This window comes from Pelobates fuscus, chromosome 4, assembly GCF_036172605.1.
Source record: "Pelobates fuscus isolate aPelFus1 chromosome 4, aPelFus1.pri, whole genome shotgun sequence".
NCBI lineage: Eukaryota > Metazoa > Chordata > Amphibia > Anura > Pelobatidae > Pelobates > Pelobates fuscus.
The window spans coordinates 348,901,976-348,920,158 of record NC_086320.1 but is presented as its reverse complement, the minus strand read 5'-3'; the positions used below and the strand labels follow the sequence as shown (position 1 = coordinate 348,920,158).

Genomic DNA, 18,183 nt, shown 5'->3' with positions numbered 1-18,183 from the left:
GTGTATTAAATTAGAGTGGTGGGAGTGGGGGCAGTGTATTAGATTGGGGGAGGGGGCAGTGTATAAGAGTGAAGGGAGGTGGGGACAGTGCATTGGTTTTGGGGCAATGTGTTGGATTTGTGGGCAGTGTATTAAAATGGGGGGATGGGCAGTGTATTAGATTGTGTCTACATGGAGGCGCTGAACGCACCCCATGGAGATGCTGATTGGCCGCACAGTTTTTTGCCACACATGCACAACAGCCTCCCAATGCTTTCCTATTGGAAAGCAATGGATTGGCTGAGATCAAGTTTGATGATCTCAGCCAAAGTGAAGAACACACTCATTGGACTTCAAAATCAACAAGATGATGTCATTTGTTTTCTACAGCTGTCCAACAGCATACATTCACCATTTCAGTCCCATTACCAATTTTTTCTTAATATGTCAAGGTAGTTGGACTGAAAAATTCAGTCTCCTTAAAATAAATTCGCTCTTTTGTTTACTTTGAAGCCCTACGAGCATGAGGACATTCAGTGTTGGTTAGGCAACTTTTTTTATACTGTGGTGTACTTTTATAAATAAGCCTACATTTCTATGAAAACTGAAGGTTTATGGAACAAACCAAAATTATAACTTCAAAGGATGCTATAGGCACTGTGATTGCTTCATCTCACTGAAGTGTTTTAGTGTCTGGAATCCCCTGACGACATCCTTCCATTCAGCGTTAAACTATTTTAATGTTTTAATGCCAAAAAGAGAACCCTCAGCAGTCCATCCCCTCTCTGCTTGGAAGTGTGTAATATCTGCCTTAGCCATGTCTACAGTACGCAGGACTCGCTGTTATGTATCACCATTGAATGCTGTAATGTGCTGCGTTATATGTTGGTGCTGTAAAAATTAAGATAAGAAACAACACTCATGCATTTTAAGAGACTAAATGACTCCCGTGCAGATATCACAAGTATTTCCCAGCAAGCACTGCAAAATACAAATTTAGGGCCAGAAGAGCAGCATGAATACATGAGATGGAAGATTTTTTTCAAGTTGGATCAACATTTCCAACTATTATGTTTATTCATTGTTACTATCGCAAACAATTCCAGACAGGAAATTCAGATTTCTTGAAAGTGCTAATACAAACTTTTTAGGTTCACTCAGTTAGCAAAATATCAAGATATTCACAATTTTCTGCATTAATTAAAGTAGCATATTATAGTTTGAATTCTCCAAAGCTAGTACAGTTACAGTTTGAGAAGTGACATTTGCCTTGAGATCAATAGTTCTTGGCAATTAGCTTGATAGACCTGCTGTGGGCCATCCAGCTCCAAGCTGTGACCCCAACACCCCCTGAGCAGCACTACAGGAAGGAAAACTCATTAACAGGGAATGGGTACATTCAAAAACCAAGCCCAAAAATAACAAGCAAATACAAATTATTACTCACTTAACGTCTAGTGAATATTATAAACGGTCAGAACCAGTGAGGTACGCATTGCAACCATAAAGCTTTGTGGCCTTGATTTAATATTTTTGGATAAGCGTTTCACATGATTGTATATTTTTAGAAAAACTTTTAAAAATTATTACTTTTTTTGCAAAACATTGTAATATTTGGATATTCTTTGATAAATTGATTTATATGTGTGTATATATTTCTGATATTTAAAAAGTGTTTATATGTCATTTTGAAAGTTTATCTAAAATTATTAAATCATTCAAAAGTATCCAAAAATATTAAAATTGAAAACTATGTTTGTTAAATATCCCAGTTCTAAGCCCAAAGAAAAAAAAAAAAAACACATATGAAGTCCGTCCACACCACTTGTGGTCCTGAAAGAGTTGTTTATTAAAGCATTCATTTTAATCAGCCATGAAGAATGTGCATGTTCACACACCCAAAATATATATACTGATTACAATACTAAACAAGCGAAAAAACAAGTGTAAGTAAAAATTCTGAAGTTCGGTGTGACTGCAAAATTCCATATATATTTAATATCCCCTAAAATAACCAACAAAAGGTAACTGTGAATAAAATGGCAACTTTGATCAAAATGGTGGTCACTGAACACTCTCTCATTAACCATGCACCTCCATTTCCTACTGCAGTGTATAACACAGTAGTGGTTATGGTGGCCAGCATGATCCTTTAATTTCCTCATCAACTCAGGTGTTCATTAAATGCAAATGGTAGCCATTTAACCTTGAATTTAAGTATTGGGTTTGTGGATCCTGCTGAGTTGAGTGCTCACTAAAATCCTAAACCAAGAATTTTACCGTAAACAATCGCTAATCTGGGTTTAGTTAAATAAATAGAATTCAGTGTTCTGCAATGCAGCAGGTGTAGAAGAAAAATGCAAGGAACAGTCATTCTTATTCTCATTCATCAGAATAAAAGCAGTGCAAGGGAATTCAGTTTACAAACCTAGTAGATGTACCCAGATAATCGCTCCTTTCCAATAAATACGTTAGGGTTAGGATTCCATAAATCTTAGGTCAGAGATTGCACTCCTGAGCAGTAGATGCTCTTTCGGGCTGCTGTCCCTAATTCCGCTCCTCTCCCTTATGTTATATGGTAGGAAAGGAGGCTGGGAGGGAGAATCATAGGACTTTGGTCACTCCAGCCTCTCTATGAGCACATCATTAAGGTGAGAGGGAATAAGGTAATGGTGGCAGCTGTAGATAACACCTGTCTAACAGTGTAACTCCCACTAATCTTGGTAAGGCCAGGATAAGTAGATCCAGGTGCTTCAATGAGATTAGGGGCCCCATGTTGCACAGCATCAGTCACAGACTCTAGTACAGGATTTGAAACATGATACATACTAAATAATTCTTCCGTTCTGGAGAACAATAAAGAGTGAATTAGCTAACATTCTAACGGCTGTAGAATTGAACCCATACTGAAACACACTCTCACTCAGTTTCACTTGTTGTTGACTCCCTATACACAGAGCTTAGCTTGTTGTTGACTCCGATTATATGGGTGGGGTGAGTATTTTCATTTGAACTGACTCCTATCAACACTGTGATCTGTATAATACTGTATACTGCTGTGATGTGTACATGTCAAGGTTGCGGTTTAGTCCTTTGTATTATCATTTCCCCTGTATAAGCACAACTTAATCATAAAACAAATACACAATAAGGAGAAATAACTGGTGAGCTCAAAAACACATTGAGTGTAATCCCCTAAACCACCTTTACAAAATACATAAAATATGCATACATAAGGTGGAGCTATATGGTAGGAATTCGGCGTGAATGTGTAACACAAGAATGCAAAACAATAGTGCAGCATTGCCAGAACCAATGATATATGGTATAGTGAAGATAGGAATCTCACTCACAAGTCAGGAGCCATTCGGGTACATATGGCTCGCATGGTAAACGCAGATGGACACTTAAGGATGTCCAGCTCCTTGTTCATTCCGGTCCTCTCTGTATAGAACTCTCAGTCAGATGGTGAATTCCCTGGTAAACTGATTAGTCCAGTAATGTCCAAAACGCGTTTCGCCCCGGCAAAGGGGCTTCCTTAGTTGGTTACAATCTTATTCCGAGTTTCTACTTCTTTAAATATATATATATACCTTCTGCATTCTTGTGTTGTTACAGATTCACGCCGAAGTCCTACCATATAGCTCCACCTTACGTATGCATATTTTAAGCACAACTTAAAGCTAAAGATATGCAGTTATATGTATATATGTCATCACTAAGGAAAATAGAAGCTTGGTAATAATTTGCATTGGTAATTTTATTTAAAATAATTGGTAGCCGGTGACTATCATAATGTAGTTTTTACTAGCACAGCCACGTGTTTAACAGAAAATATTATGCATGGTTTTTCGTACTCTTCATATTGCAATAGTTCAGCTTGAATTTTCAATTTAGTAAATAATCCCACTGGAAGATGCCACAATACTTTACGGCTGACATTACCCATTGGCAGATGAAATGGGAGCTGACTGTGATTTGAGACTACCCACATGTATAATTTGGAATGGGTCGACAGGCATTTTTAAGCTGAATGTCACATACCATTGCGAGCTGCCTTAGCCATAGCTTTAGCAGCATTCTTCTGTATGTCAGGCAGTGGAGATGATTCAGCAAAGGTCAGTATTCTCTTAAGTCCTCCTGATTGCTGAAGAGCTTGTACGGTCTCAACATCGTCAAGACAATTGGCAATAACCAGAAGTGCTTCCACGTGTAAGTCGTTAAGCTCCTAATAACATAATAATCATATATGTTCTAAGAGCACTTTATTTTCATACAGCTCATTTCTAATAAGTATTATAATAACAGCACTGTTTTGATATGAATACAATGTCCTTTTTAGTTTATATCTTGACATTCCTCATTATGAATCCTAACAGCTCAGAGAATAACAGAATAAAGAATGAGATGAGATCTTATAGCCTACTGTTCGTGATTTAAAAGCATCTAAACTAGCATAACAGAGAAGCTGGTCAATTCCTTATTCTGCGAATGAGTAATGTAAGAAGTTTGCAAAATACTAATTTGCATTCAGTCACTAAACAGTGTATTGTGGTGAATAGACAAAAGAGTTACAAATATTAGGTCAAATTGACAAAAAGCTGGAAAAAAAAAAGCGGATTGGATTCATTTTTACAGTTTGGTTAATTTGGATAAAACGTAGCAATTCCCTTGGCAGACGACTACAATGCACTGTTTAGTGAATATTAATTAGTTGATCCTCTCTAGATTAACAAAACTAAAAGTAGTTCTAAAGGTGTGGGCAAAAAGTCCAAACATAAACAGCGAGAGATGTGATCACAGACATATGGAAGGTGACAGGAGATTAAGGAGTTGAAATGGTTAGGAAAAATGTATTGATGACTATTATATGGAAATATGGCAAACCTCTCTAAAAATTATATTATTTGGGTTAAACTCCAAACAGTAAATTAAAACAATTATTGATTTTAAATAGATTCCAGCCTAAATAGCCTGTTTAGATAGATAGCCTGTTTTAGCCTTTATTTGCAATTCAGATTACAATTCATTAAAATCACTAACCAATACTAGGCTCCACATAAGCAATTCTAAGTGCCCTTCACTGAGTTCTAATCACAAAACTCCATGTTTTTGTGGTTCATATTTCCCATGATGCTCAGCAAGTCTTTTCACTGTTAATATAAATGGCTATGAACCTGCACAAAACACATAATGAGACTACAACCAAATGAGTATATTCCTTAATAATATTAAAAATCAAGGTGGAATAACACGCTAACTATCCATCAGGGAAAATCGGGAGGGTGGGGGGAGGGGAGAGTGGGGGTACAGCACTGCAATTAGTCTACCAGTGCCCCTCTTGAGATTAGGTTCTACACTGTCCATAGAAACTTTCCAGGACATATCTCTTGCTTCTAAAGCAAAAAGATTTAACCAATAGATAGCAGATTCATAGTGGCACTATATAATGAAGAACTCAATTCTATTTGTTCATTGGCAACCACAATGATAGCGCTAGATATGTACCAATATGAAACACACGAGGAAGGGATCCTGCTGTACATAGTAGCAAATACGTTCTATTGGAAGAGCAAACATAACTGGACATGTTTTGGATGGTGATCACATGCAGACACGTTGACTAATGAACAGATGGGACTTTTACAAATTCTGCAAACTTTAGCTTTTATAAGACAGTAGTTTGATGAATGATTTTATATCCTTCTTGTCTACACAACTCCAGGTGATAAGGATTTACTGTGATACTTTAGTGGGATCTCTAGCGCTTTTAACCTTGGACAGGATATTTTTATACAGTGTTATCATATCCATTATGTTTTACGCTTTACAGCTGGATAAAGAAAAGTGAAAACAATAAAGAGGATTTTCTTACAAGTGTTCTCCCTATATTTGTGTGTGCATTTTAAGCACATTATATTAGATCACGTCTTTACTACAGTATCTTCCTTTAACCTTTCTTTAAGTTCTGCCTTAGCAGAATGGATGACTTGAACCCTGTGTAAGGTACATGCACACCTTTATATGAGTGCTAATGGAGTGAAATATCATAAAACATCATTCACATATTAATACCTTTGCTTCTAAGATTTTTAGCAGGTGATCCAATGCTTGTTTTTCTTGCATAATTATCCTAGCTTCTTCTTCACAGCTCAAAGTGCTGAGGGTTTTAAGGGCTAATAGCTGGATAATGGGGTACTCCGACTTTAGAAGCTCCAGCAATGGCGGAATAGCATTCAAGTCGCAAACTGCTGAGCGATTCTGGAAGTCCTAAAAAATCAAAGCGTTAGTATAACATTACACGTTAAGCAGGCAGCACTAAAATATACTGACTGACCTCTTCACAATTTATATTGACGACAACCAGCGACATGCAAATAGACATCTTTCAAATCTACTTGGTCTGTGTGGGAATATCATAAAATATCCTAAATTACTAATGATTTATATGAAAATAGGTAGACGTTTGGAATGGCTTATGTTCTCTCTTTCCTTCCCTTATTCCTTACCATTTCTACTGCTTCTTCTGATATGATTTTTACTTTTGTCAATTTTGTCCCTCTTTTTTTTCATATTATAAAAATACATATGTTTACATATATTTGGTGCATTAATCCCTTAAGGACACCGTCATAATTCCCTTTTATTTCTGAAGTTGTGTCCTTAAAGGGTTAAGATTTTGCTTTTATTGACTTATGCTTAAATGCGGCACAATAAAAAAATTGCAAAAAAACATAAACGAATAAGGAAGTTTGGTACAAAAAGTAGTGTTTGATTAAATGTTTTTTTCACAAATAATTCCTTCATTCACAGCTTTCACCTAAGAAACTATTGGGGTTATCCTCTACATTACAGCATGTTCTCAGAATTGCCACTCATCCTAAAATTAGCAATTTGTTAATTCTCCATAAATTCCTTTTTTATTTTTAGCGAATACCAGCATAACTAAATTTATCATATGCCATCTGTTTTTTTCTCATAACTGTCTCGGGATTATTCAACGCATTGTCAGGAATCTAATTCTATGTGAAAATAGAGAAACTAGAGAAATCTGCATTTTCAGTTCAATGTGAAATTTGCTTTGGAATCCTGATTGTTCACCCTGTGTATGTGTGTATGTCAGAAGAATATGGACCTACAATGACCACTAATGCAAATTAATATAATAATTTTTTTTTTTTATTAAAGTGGTCATATAAACAAAAGAGCAGTGATGCAATAAAGATTGAAATGCATAATAAAAATACTTTTAAGAAAATAAAACATAACTAGGTTCATAAAATTTGTCGACCTTTAGCACTTTGCACTCAAAACAGAATTTTTTTTGTCTTGATATGTCTCCGATACTTGCGGAATACAAACCAAGAATGTTATAGTGGGGAAAATTTTTTTATTTTGACCTGAAGTCAGTGGATAGTCAATATATTGTGAAACACAGATCTGCACACCAGTCAAGCCATAAGACTTGCATTTCCCACAGAAATCTGAAATTTGCAGTGATTTTACTACTGCAAGTGGTAGTTTGTGCTCCGCAAGTAACGCCAAGCCTCAACAGCAAGACAGTAACCAACCCCATGCTGGTGATTTGCATTAACAACGAAACAGCTGTCCATGAGAGGTTCACTGGCTTTGTATCTCTTCCTGAGTTGTGTTTAACCCCTTAAGGACCTGCCTGTTTTTGCGATGATTGTACGTTAAGGACCAGAGCAGTTTTAACACTTTTGTGGTGTTTGTGTTTAGCTGTAATTTTCCGCTCTCTCATTTACGGTTCCCATACAAGTTATATATTGTTTTTTTCACGACAAGAAGGGCTTTCTTTGCATACCATTATTTGTATTATGTCATATATTGTATTTAAAAAAAATAATAAAATCTGGTGAAAAATTAAAAAAAAAACATGTTTTTGGACTTTTACTTGAAAAATATTTTACTTATCTACAAAAGCTAATGAAAAAAACTGCTAAATAGATTCAAAATTTTGTCCCGAGTTTAAAAACACCCAGTGTTTACATGCTTTTTTTTTTGCAAGTTATAGGCCTATAAATACAAGTAGGAAATTGCTGTTTCAATATATATATATTTTAAATGTATCAATAGTGACATTGTAACACCGTTATCTGTCATAAATCCCCGAAACACACCTAACATGTACATATTTTTTAAAGTAGACATCCCAGGGTATTCAAAATGGGGTATGTCCAGTCTTTTTTAGTAGCCACCTAGTCACAAACACTGGCCAAAGTTAGCATTTATATTTGTTTGTGTGTTAAAAATTCAAAAAACGCTAACTTTGGCCAGTGTTTGTGACTAGGTGGCTACTAAAAAAGACTGGACATACCCCATTTTGAATACCTTGGGTTGTCTTCTTTTGCAAATGGTATGCCATCATGGGGCTAATTCTCATTCCTTGGCTACCATACGCTCTCAAAGGCAACCTAACCAATCTGACAAATTTCAAAAAAAAAAAAAAGTAAAATCAAGCCTTATATTTGACCCTGTAACTTTCACAAACAGAGGCGGCTCTCTAATTAGGCGGTTTAGGCGGCCGCCTAAGGCCTCGCGCTGGCTGGGGCCTCGCGGCCGCCTAAACCGCCTGTTGGCAGAGTGTGTCAGGTCCTCGGTCAGTGACCGAGGACCTGACACCAGGAGGGGGCCCGGCGGCTTGCCCGGTATGCCGCCGGGTGCGAGGCCCCTCCTGGCTACCAGGCCGGCCACCGCAGACACTGGTCTGCAGCTCCGCAGTGTGCAGAGCTGCAGACCATGTGACTCGCGAGAATTGGCCAATCAGAGCGTTGCCGCGGGTTACCACGGCAACGCTCTGAAATCTCGCGAGATTACACGGTCTGCAGCTCTGTGGAGCTGCAGACCGTGAGCAGTGGCCACCGGACCACCAGGGAGCCCACTGGACCACCAGGGAAAGGTAGGCTTTCCCTCCCCATCACCCCCCACCACACTCAGGCTCACCCCCGACCACCATAACCCCCCACCACCCTCAGCCTCACCCACCACCATCACCCCCACCACCCTCAGCTACACCCACCATCACCATCACCTCCCACCACCATGACCCCCCACCACTCTCAGCTTCACCCCCCACCACCCTCAGCATTACCCCTTCACCCTCAGCCTCACCCCCCACCACCCTCAGCCTCACCATCCCCCATAACCCCCCACCACCCTCAGCCTCACCCCACCCTCAGCTTCACCACCCCTCAGCATCACTCCCCCCACCACCTTTAGCATCACCCACCTTACCCCCCTCAGCATTACCCCCACCACCCTCAGCATCACCACCCTCAGCATTACCCCCCACCACCCTCAGCATCACCACCCTCAGCATAACCCTCCGTCACCACCCTCAGCTTCCCCCCACTCACCATCACCCCCTCCTTCTCACATCACCCCCTTCTCACTCTCACATTACCCACTCTCACTCTCACATTACCCCCCCCACTCTCACATTACCCCCCCATTCTCACATTACCCCCCATTCTCACACATTACCCCCCCACTCTCACATTACTCCCCCACTCTCACATTACCCCCCTCTCACTCTCACATTACCCCCCTCTCACTCTCACATTACCCCCTCTCACTCTCACATTACCCCCCTCTCACTCTCACATTACCCCCTCTCACTCTCACATGACCCCCTCTCACTCTCACATGACCCCCTCTCACTCTCACATTACCCCCTCTCACTCTCACATTACCCACTCTCACATTACCCACTCTCACATTACCCCCCTCACTCTCACATTACCCCCTCTCACTCTCACATTACCCCCTCTCACATTAACCCCCCTCACTCTCACATTACCCCCTCTCACTCTCACATTACCCCCTCTCACTCTCACATTACCCCCCTCACTCCCACATTACCCCCTCACTCTCACATTACCCCCTCTCACTCTCAAATTACCCCCTCTCACTCTCACATTAACCCCCTCACTCTTACATTACCCCCCTCTCACTCTCACATTACCCCCCTCTCACTCTCACATTACCCCCTCTCACTCTCACATTACCCCCTCTCACTCTCACATTACCCCCTCTCACTCTCACATTACCCCCCTCTCACTCTCACATTACCCCCCCTCACTCTCACATTAACCCCCTCACTCTCACATTACCCCCTCACTCTCACATTAACCCCCTCACTCTCACATTAACCCCCTCACTCTCACATTAACCCCTCTCACTCTTACATTACTATCACCCCCTGCTCCCTCTCATTACCATCAACCCCCCGCTCCCTTTCACCATCACCCTCCACTCCCTCTCACCATCACACCCCCCGCTCCCTCTCACCATCAGCTACCCCATACACATAGGGTCTCAGACAAAAACACAAACATGCTCACAGAGACATACATTCGCACACACAAGGATACTCTCTGTCAGACACACTCTCAGGCACATACACAGGTAGACAGTGCGTCAATGTGTATATGTGACACTTTTTTGTTAGTGGGGCCTCATGTTTGCGTTTCGCCTAAGGCCTCATAAAGTCTAGAGCCGCCTCTGTTCACAAACACTATAAAACCTCTACGTGTGGGGTACTGTTATACTCAGGAGACTTCGCTGAACACAAATATTAGTGTATCAGAACAGTAAAATATATCACAGCAATAATATCCTCAGTGAAAGAGCTGTTTGTGTGTGAAAAATGCAAAAAACTTAACTTTCACTGACAATATCATCGCTGTGATATGTTTTACTGTTTTAAAACACTAATATTTGTGTTCAGCGAAGTCTCCAGAGTAAAACAGTACCCCCATGTACAGGATTTAGGGTGTCATAGAAAGTTACAGGGTTAAACACAGTGCTAGCAAATTAAATTATCTGGACTTTCGGCCTGGGTTGGCAGGCAGGTCCCTCAAATTGCAATCATTAAAATTACTTAATTAGGTAAAAATATTACATAAATACGCACATAGAATTTTATTATAGATACATATTTATATATTTGACGTCTACGTGTATATTTATGAAATTATTTATGTAATTATGTATGTGGACATATGTATATTTCGTATTTTTATTTATTTATACATAGATATATATATCATTACATTCTACGTGTATTTTGATATAAATATATATATATCAATATCAAAATACTGTTAGAATAAAATTGCATATATATATAATGTTTTTTTAATTATTAAAAATTATTTTAATTTTTTGTTATTTATTTTTATTAACATATTATTTGTATTTTATAATAATATATATATACCATATATATAGTTATTATATATATTGTATATATTCGTGTGTAATTTAAATATAAGTGTATTTTTATATTAATATACGTATATATAAATATAAAAATACACTTAGTATGACATTATATATATGATATATATACATATATTATATATAGGTATATATAGATATAATACATGTATATATATCATATATATATACACATTTTTTTTTTTTTTTTTTTTACACTGATTGATTTTATTTCACTTTATTTTTTGATTTTTCACTTGCAGGGAGACTGCCTGTAAGCACAGGCAGTCCCACTGCAATCAGACACATGGACCACTATTGCGGTCATGTGATCGAGTGATCACATGGCCGTGGGGTCCTGATCTGCCGAGGGGGGACTGCCCGGGCAGACAGGCAGTCCCCCTGGACCGGGAGGAGAGCTGATCGCCGCCGTGGGACCGACGGCGATCAGGTAAGTAGCCCCAGACCGTTATGACGGTTCAGGACCGTCAGCGATCCAAACGCACGTTTTACCGCTGACGGTCCTGAACCGTCTGACGGTCCTGAAGGGGTTAAAGCTGTTGTATACAGCAAGCACAAACTCTAAGGGATCCATGTTTTAAATGTAATGAGGCAAAAATTTGATTCTTTGTTGACCTAACTTCATATGCCCACCCAGAATCCCTTGCAGTAATAACATCACTGCAAATTTGAGATTTTTGTGGGAGATGCAAGTCTTATGGCCTGACTGGTGTGCAGATCTGTGTTAAACAGTTTATTGACTATCCAGATATGGTGATAGGCTAGAAGGTGTAGTTTGTCCCTTTAACATGTTGACATTTTGCCTGAGATTACTGCTATAAAAATGTGCACGTATTCAGTATGCCATGTTAGTGTATATTATGATTGTTATCGTGGTACTTGTTAAAGATGTCGTGGCTGGAATACAAGTAAATCTAATGCACAGCAAAAATAAAGAATATATATAAAAAAATATATATATACTGTTCGAAACACAAATTGTTGTGAACTTAAATTGAAGCATTAAACTATCCCTTTGAGGGACATGTATGTGTCTGCACATGTTTAAGCATCAGCTTATTTATTATATTAAAACAAATTTTAAAAATATACAAGTATATTTGATGTTCATTAACATCTGCATTTTCCCTGTCTCTTTTGATTTCATTACTTTTTAATGTGAGAGAAATACTGCATTGTGCAATTTCCATACTTTTCCTTGAGACATATTTCAAAAGGCATTTTACACTGCTAGCTGATTAGTTCTGTATTTCGTATGCATTCAGCGTAATTGAGCTCACAGATTTAATGCGAGTCATAAAAGTGCTAATTACAATGAGTAAATTCAATAACAGAAATTAAAAATCTTCAATACGTTACCTGTACAAGGAGATAGATGCACTCAACAGCGTTTTTCTTAACATCAGGATCATTGCTGCTGAAAAGTCGGATGATGGATTCTAAGCAATTCAGTTCAAATATTTGATCTTTACTGGTATATTCGTTAGCCATATAAGAAAGGCAAAGTGTGGCAAATTCATGAATCACTATCTCTTCTGCAAAAGAAAAAAACAACAACATACAGTATAGGACACCTGACACTGATAAGAATGTATAACTATAGATATAGGGGACACAAACTGTGAACATGTATTTAAGCAGCTACATCATTTTTTTTTTAGCATGCCAAATAAAGATTTTCATGTTTTTTAAGTCCTGAGAAATAGATAGACAGATGGAAGCACAGACATAAAACCATTAAAACAGATAAAAAATACTCCACTTGTATAATGTATTAGTTGTCTAGTAGTTGAAGGTTCATGTTGTCTGTTAATAAAAACTAATCACCTATTCTGTGCCTCTGATCTTTCAATGGAAAGAGTATGTCATTTTTTTTTTTTGTGGTTTGTCATTTTTAAAATAATTAAGTGAGCTTAAAGAGGTAATCACAGGCTTTGAAAATTCTGTTTTGAAAGCACATTGAGGAGTGCTAGGGATATTTATCAGTTCATATAATATCTGTATGCAGTTTTACTCATTTTATCCAAAATTCTTGAACAGATGGTTGGATTTGTCAACAAAATCTTTTGCAGATTAGAGCTACCTTCTGGTGCGAGACGAGCAATTAGTGAAGGTATGATATCCAACTTTCGAAGCAATTTTCTGACATCATCTAGGGAAAACCAAAAGGACAAAAAGTTAGATTCAGAAAGGAACTATTTTGAAAAGCTAATACGTATGGTGGTTTCATGTTTTACTTATATTTCTAAACAAGACACCACAAATTAGCCCAAAAATATATTTTTTAAGCTCTTCTTAGTAGATCTTCAGTAAAACACGTGTATTGGGATTTCTGATACAGCAATTCACTAATTTCAATGCTGATACCTTGTGTATTCCCCATGCACTCAGTAATAAGTACAGGACCTCCCTGATGAAATATATTTTCCAGTAATTCTCCCATCACTGCAGAACCTACATTTGGAACGCTGCCTGGTTCCATTCAGTAAATATGCAAGTGAAAACGTAATGCCAACACATTTACCATCATAATTGTGACGATCAAGGTCTAACATACCTTGTATCACGGTCGCGTGATAACCCAACAGGCAGTATGTAAACCCACAGAAAACCCAAACACGTATTACCGAACCTTTGAATGGGCGGATTTAACGTAGGTAGAAAAGAGTAGTCAGAGGATAGCCAAAAATTAGAATACCAGAGATCAGGAGAACGATACAAGAAATAGCCAGGTCAGGATACCAGCTATCAGGAGGTCAAAATACAAGCCGAGTCATGGAACCAGAAAACAGGAACGCCAAAAGCCAAACCGGGTCAGTACACAGAAACAATAGTAAATACGCAAGGATGAAATCAAAGAGCACTAAGGGGAACACAAGGAACAAGGCAAAATGCGCCCTTTTGCAAGGGAGCGTCTTTTGCTTTAAGACCACGCCCCCAAAACGTTCTGGGCCGGTATTGATGACGCAGGACTGCATCATAAAAAGGGGTGTGACTCCAGCGTCCGGCGTGGCACATGCTGAACTCGTTAGAAGAGGAGTCTGCCCTGGATCTTGCATGACCTGGGCGTGATGGAATAAGGTAAGAGATCGTGACACCTGGTTTCTTTATCTTACTGTTCTGTAGGGAGAAGCCTATACCCGGCTGACTCATAATGTAGTGGACTAGACAACTTTTTAAAATGTCTTAAATTGTATAGTTACTGCAACAAATAATTGTAAAATAGGTTACTTACTGTTGGCAGCCATGACACCACACACCATTGTGGCATTTCTGCGGACTACTTTGTCTTCATGTGAGATAAGTTTTGCAATAGATTCCATTGCGCCAAGTCCAAGAAGCGTCACTTTATTTTCATCTCCTTAAATGCAGTAATAAAACAGAATTACTCGTCTAGTTTAGGAAACCTAACAGCTGACATTTATGAACAAGTTTATATACATATCTAAACAGTTCAGTAAGCCTTTTTATAAAGTGATATAATGGGAATGTTTAATTATTGTAACACAGCATGAGAAAACGTAAGGAAACATATTTTGACGGCAGTTATAAATGATCAACTCATATATGTCTTTACCACTGAGAGTCAAGGTGTATTTAAATACATCAATATAGTTAAGGATAGAAAAATAGGTAGCAAGAGAGGTGAGCCCTGTTTTTTTGCTCTCCATTTGTTTAAAGGGTAATCCAGACGTGGACCCCTTGCTCACGGTGCCTAGAGAGATATTAGCTATGCCTCACTGATGATGCCTCACAAGGCTGAAACGATCGTCTGGGGTTGCTGTGTCTCTCGTGCAGAGGGAACTTGCTGGCATTTTGGATCTGGACTGCCCGTATGGGTGGGACCAGTCTGATATGTTTCAGAGATGTTCTCTCTGTAATGGCACAAGATGAGCTAAAACCAGCTTGAGATCTGAGCGGGGACCCACCGAAGGGCAGGCTATTTCAGCTGCTTCCCGTTCTCATTATACTCTTGCGCCCCGTTATTTTGCACATCAATATAGTTATTGGTAAATTAGTCCAAGCTCCTGAATCATTACGATAGCCCTGTGAAACACTAAATGTTTCTGAAGTTCACTAGTGTTAAAAAACACTAATATATAATTCAGAAATAGTTCATAAATATTTATTACTAAAGTTATGTTGGGCATCTGAGAAACGTTTTGCTGACATTTTAGGGGTGTTTTATGACATATCTTGGCATCTTTTATTTATTTTTTTGTCAATCTTTATTTTTGGCAGTGCACTGGATAACAAACAGCCTTACAATGCCCCAACAGCAAGAGCCAGGCTAATATACAGATTGTAACAAACGCTGATATAACCTATACCCGTTCGTCTGTTTCCTCCCGAACTGCCAGAGCATGCGTGATTATAGCTCGCAGCTCGGGCATTGAGGTGAATTAATCTCCGTACGAAATAACAGCTTCCCAAGTAGATTCTCCCAGTAAAGCAGACAGGTACCCAAACATCAGCCGAAACTAGATGAAGGGTGTAACAGAACTAAATTTTAATGGGTGCCACACTGGCTTTTATGCAAGTCCCCATGCAAGCGGACCTCCCACGTGGACCTTGTGGGGGACAGAGACACAAAGCATACAGCCAATAATAATGCAGGGGAAAACTGTCCCAGTACAAACATACAATCCCCTCCTCTCTGCCTGGAGATAATTGGGTCAGATAAAGTAATAACTTAATTATCTCCAGGCAGAAAAATTACAATTTCCCCAAAACTTGGAATGTACCCTAAAACACACAATATTCCCACAAATGTCATATCCCCTGATAGCCCTGATCTGGGTGACCAACATATCCAAACATCACCCAGATCAGTTCAGGGGTTTTCGAATTCTATGGAAGTCTTACGTGACTGGCAGCACACGAGGCTCCTGCCCAAAACAGTTCCATAAGTTTTGGTGGTTTGGCTGGTCTATTTTGTGAAGTCTGAAAAACCGAATAAATGCACAAACTGCTCCCCCTGGCTCATAGTAGCGATTGTTCCCCTAGTTCGCGGGAACAAAACTATAGAACAGTGCTCTCCTAGCTGTTCAGGAAAAGGAAGCAGGTGTTCGTACACTTTGGACTGGTGTTAATTCCAGACATTCGACGACCAAGTCCCGCTGCCTCCTTTCGTGCGAACAAGATGGCCACCGTTTTCTCATACACATGGCATTCGACTATACGAACGGCGGCCACACAGGGAGAGTGCTTAAACGACTGTTCTCTTTGAAGTTAATGAGCCAGGGGGGTGGTCGGTGTTCGGTAGTTACAGCTACCGAATGGAGCAAAGTAAAATAAACTAAATAACTTGGTGATTTATTCACACAGATCTTTACAGTGGCTGGCATTTTAGGTCAGGCACAGTTTTTTGTTTTTTTTTATATTAATAATAACAAGCAAGGGTCAGGTCTGCCTAGCTAATAAACAAGATAAAGGATATGTGTAACCATATATAAGTGAGTTGTATAGCCAGAAGACATGCTAGGCAAAGTAGTATAGGGGTAAACATGCTGAAACTGTGAATAGATTTCTTGACAAAGGAAACTAACTCACTGCGGAGTAGCCATGCCTCCCACATCAGTTTTAAAAACAGAAGAAAAAACATGAATATTTCACACACTACTATCTCATGTCTTCATGAAGAGTCCATATTTTATGTAATGGGGGAGAGTAGACTTAGCTATAGCTATTCATTTGTCCATTTGCTGTTTATCTCCTTATTTGGATGTTACTGCTGTCAAAGATGGAGAAAGATCCTGATGCCAGGGGGCTGCCAGGGGTTGCACTGATTTTAAGTGCTTAAAAATGCTGTAAATGTCACTAGAACAATAAACTCAAACTTCCGGTAACTCTTTTGAAAAATCCCTTACATTACAATATTCATCTCTCTTGGCATTGCACACTGTACTCCCTGTCCATGGTACTGAAAGGTGTGACAATCAAAAATATACCTAGCCCTAATGGTGTCAAAGAGAAATTCTGGGGCAGTGTTCTAAAAGCAGAGAAATAAGCAGATAAATCAATAGGTAAATTCCATTGGTTTCCACTGCTATTGTAGAACATTGTTCTGGAAATCCGTGTAATGTATGAGAATCAAAAGCTCAGTAGAAAAAAAAAAAAAAAACACAATAAACCACATAGCAAATGGCTAAATCAATAGCTACACTTCTCAAACCCCAATTATAATGGCCTATCTCAGACCAAGGTCGTCAAATGAGATCTTAAACCAAAGTCCAAAGTGTGTGGATAAAAATGTGATCCCACTCATCTCAGCTGGCAGATTATTATTATGGCAAGCTATCAAAACCCAGTGTGGGCAGGGAGAAATAATAAACTTCTTAGAATGTCTGGGTGGGAAATTACTATCGATCATTTCAAACTTAAAGCGAAAATAACGGATTCTAACTTTTTTTTACATTGCATTACCAGTTGCAATAAATTAGAAACATTTTCCATAGTGTCACTCCTCCACATTTGCTGCTGTCAGGAATAAAGTTAAATGGACACAGATCACCTCTGGAGCAAACCAGTCCTCATGGCCAACCAACAATCTAAGACTGATGGATTTTCCTTGTTTATTCCTACGGAGAAACTGACAAAACTTAGACTGTTGGTGGGTCATGTGGACTGGTTTTGGAACCACTACTTTAGAGTATTGAACAAGCATAGGTCTTAATAAATTGTGCAGAATAAAAGGAGTGAACTGTGTTTATGCCCTGGACAGCACTCTAGGAGGGAGTTCTGTATCTGTATTGTGGAGCACGCTAGCAGTGAGCAATATCTGTGAACTGTGCAGCATGGTAGCAATAAGCTGTGTCTGTATTGTTAGGCTCTTTAGCAGAGAGCTGTGTGTGTGGATTGTGAATCTCTCTATCAGAGAGCTGTGTGTCTGTATTAAGCTGCGCTCTAGGAGGGAGCTTTGTTTGTATTAAGCATTGCTCT

At 39.0% G+C, this 18,183-nt stretch overlaps 1 protein-coding gene across 3 annotated transcripts in view; it reads right to left on the bottom strand.

Annotated features, from left to right (window-relative positions):
• Positions 1 to 18,183, bottom strand: part of ARMC3 (armadillo repeat containing 3) — an 89,392-nt gene that overhangs the window by 34,416 nt on the left and 36,793 nt on the right. For all 3 annotated transcript variants that reach the window (XM_063450784.1, XM_063450786.1, XM_063450785.1), the window contains 5 exons: positions 14,477 to 14,602; positions 13,325 to 13,393; positions 12,601 to 12,776; positions 6,055 to 6,249; positions 4,024 to 4,207 (listed from right to left, as the gene is read on the bottom strand). In XM_063450784.1, the coding sequence (XP_063306854.1) occupies positions 4,024 to 4,207; positions 6,055 to 6,249; positions 12,601 to 12,776; positions 13,325 to 13,393; positions 14,477 to 14,602 (750 nt within the window). The remainder of the gene's footprint in view (positions 1 to 4,023; positions 4,208 to 6,054; positions 6,250 to 12,600; positions 12,777 to 13,324; positions 13,394 to 14,476; positions 14,603 to 18,183) is intronic.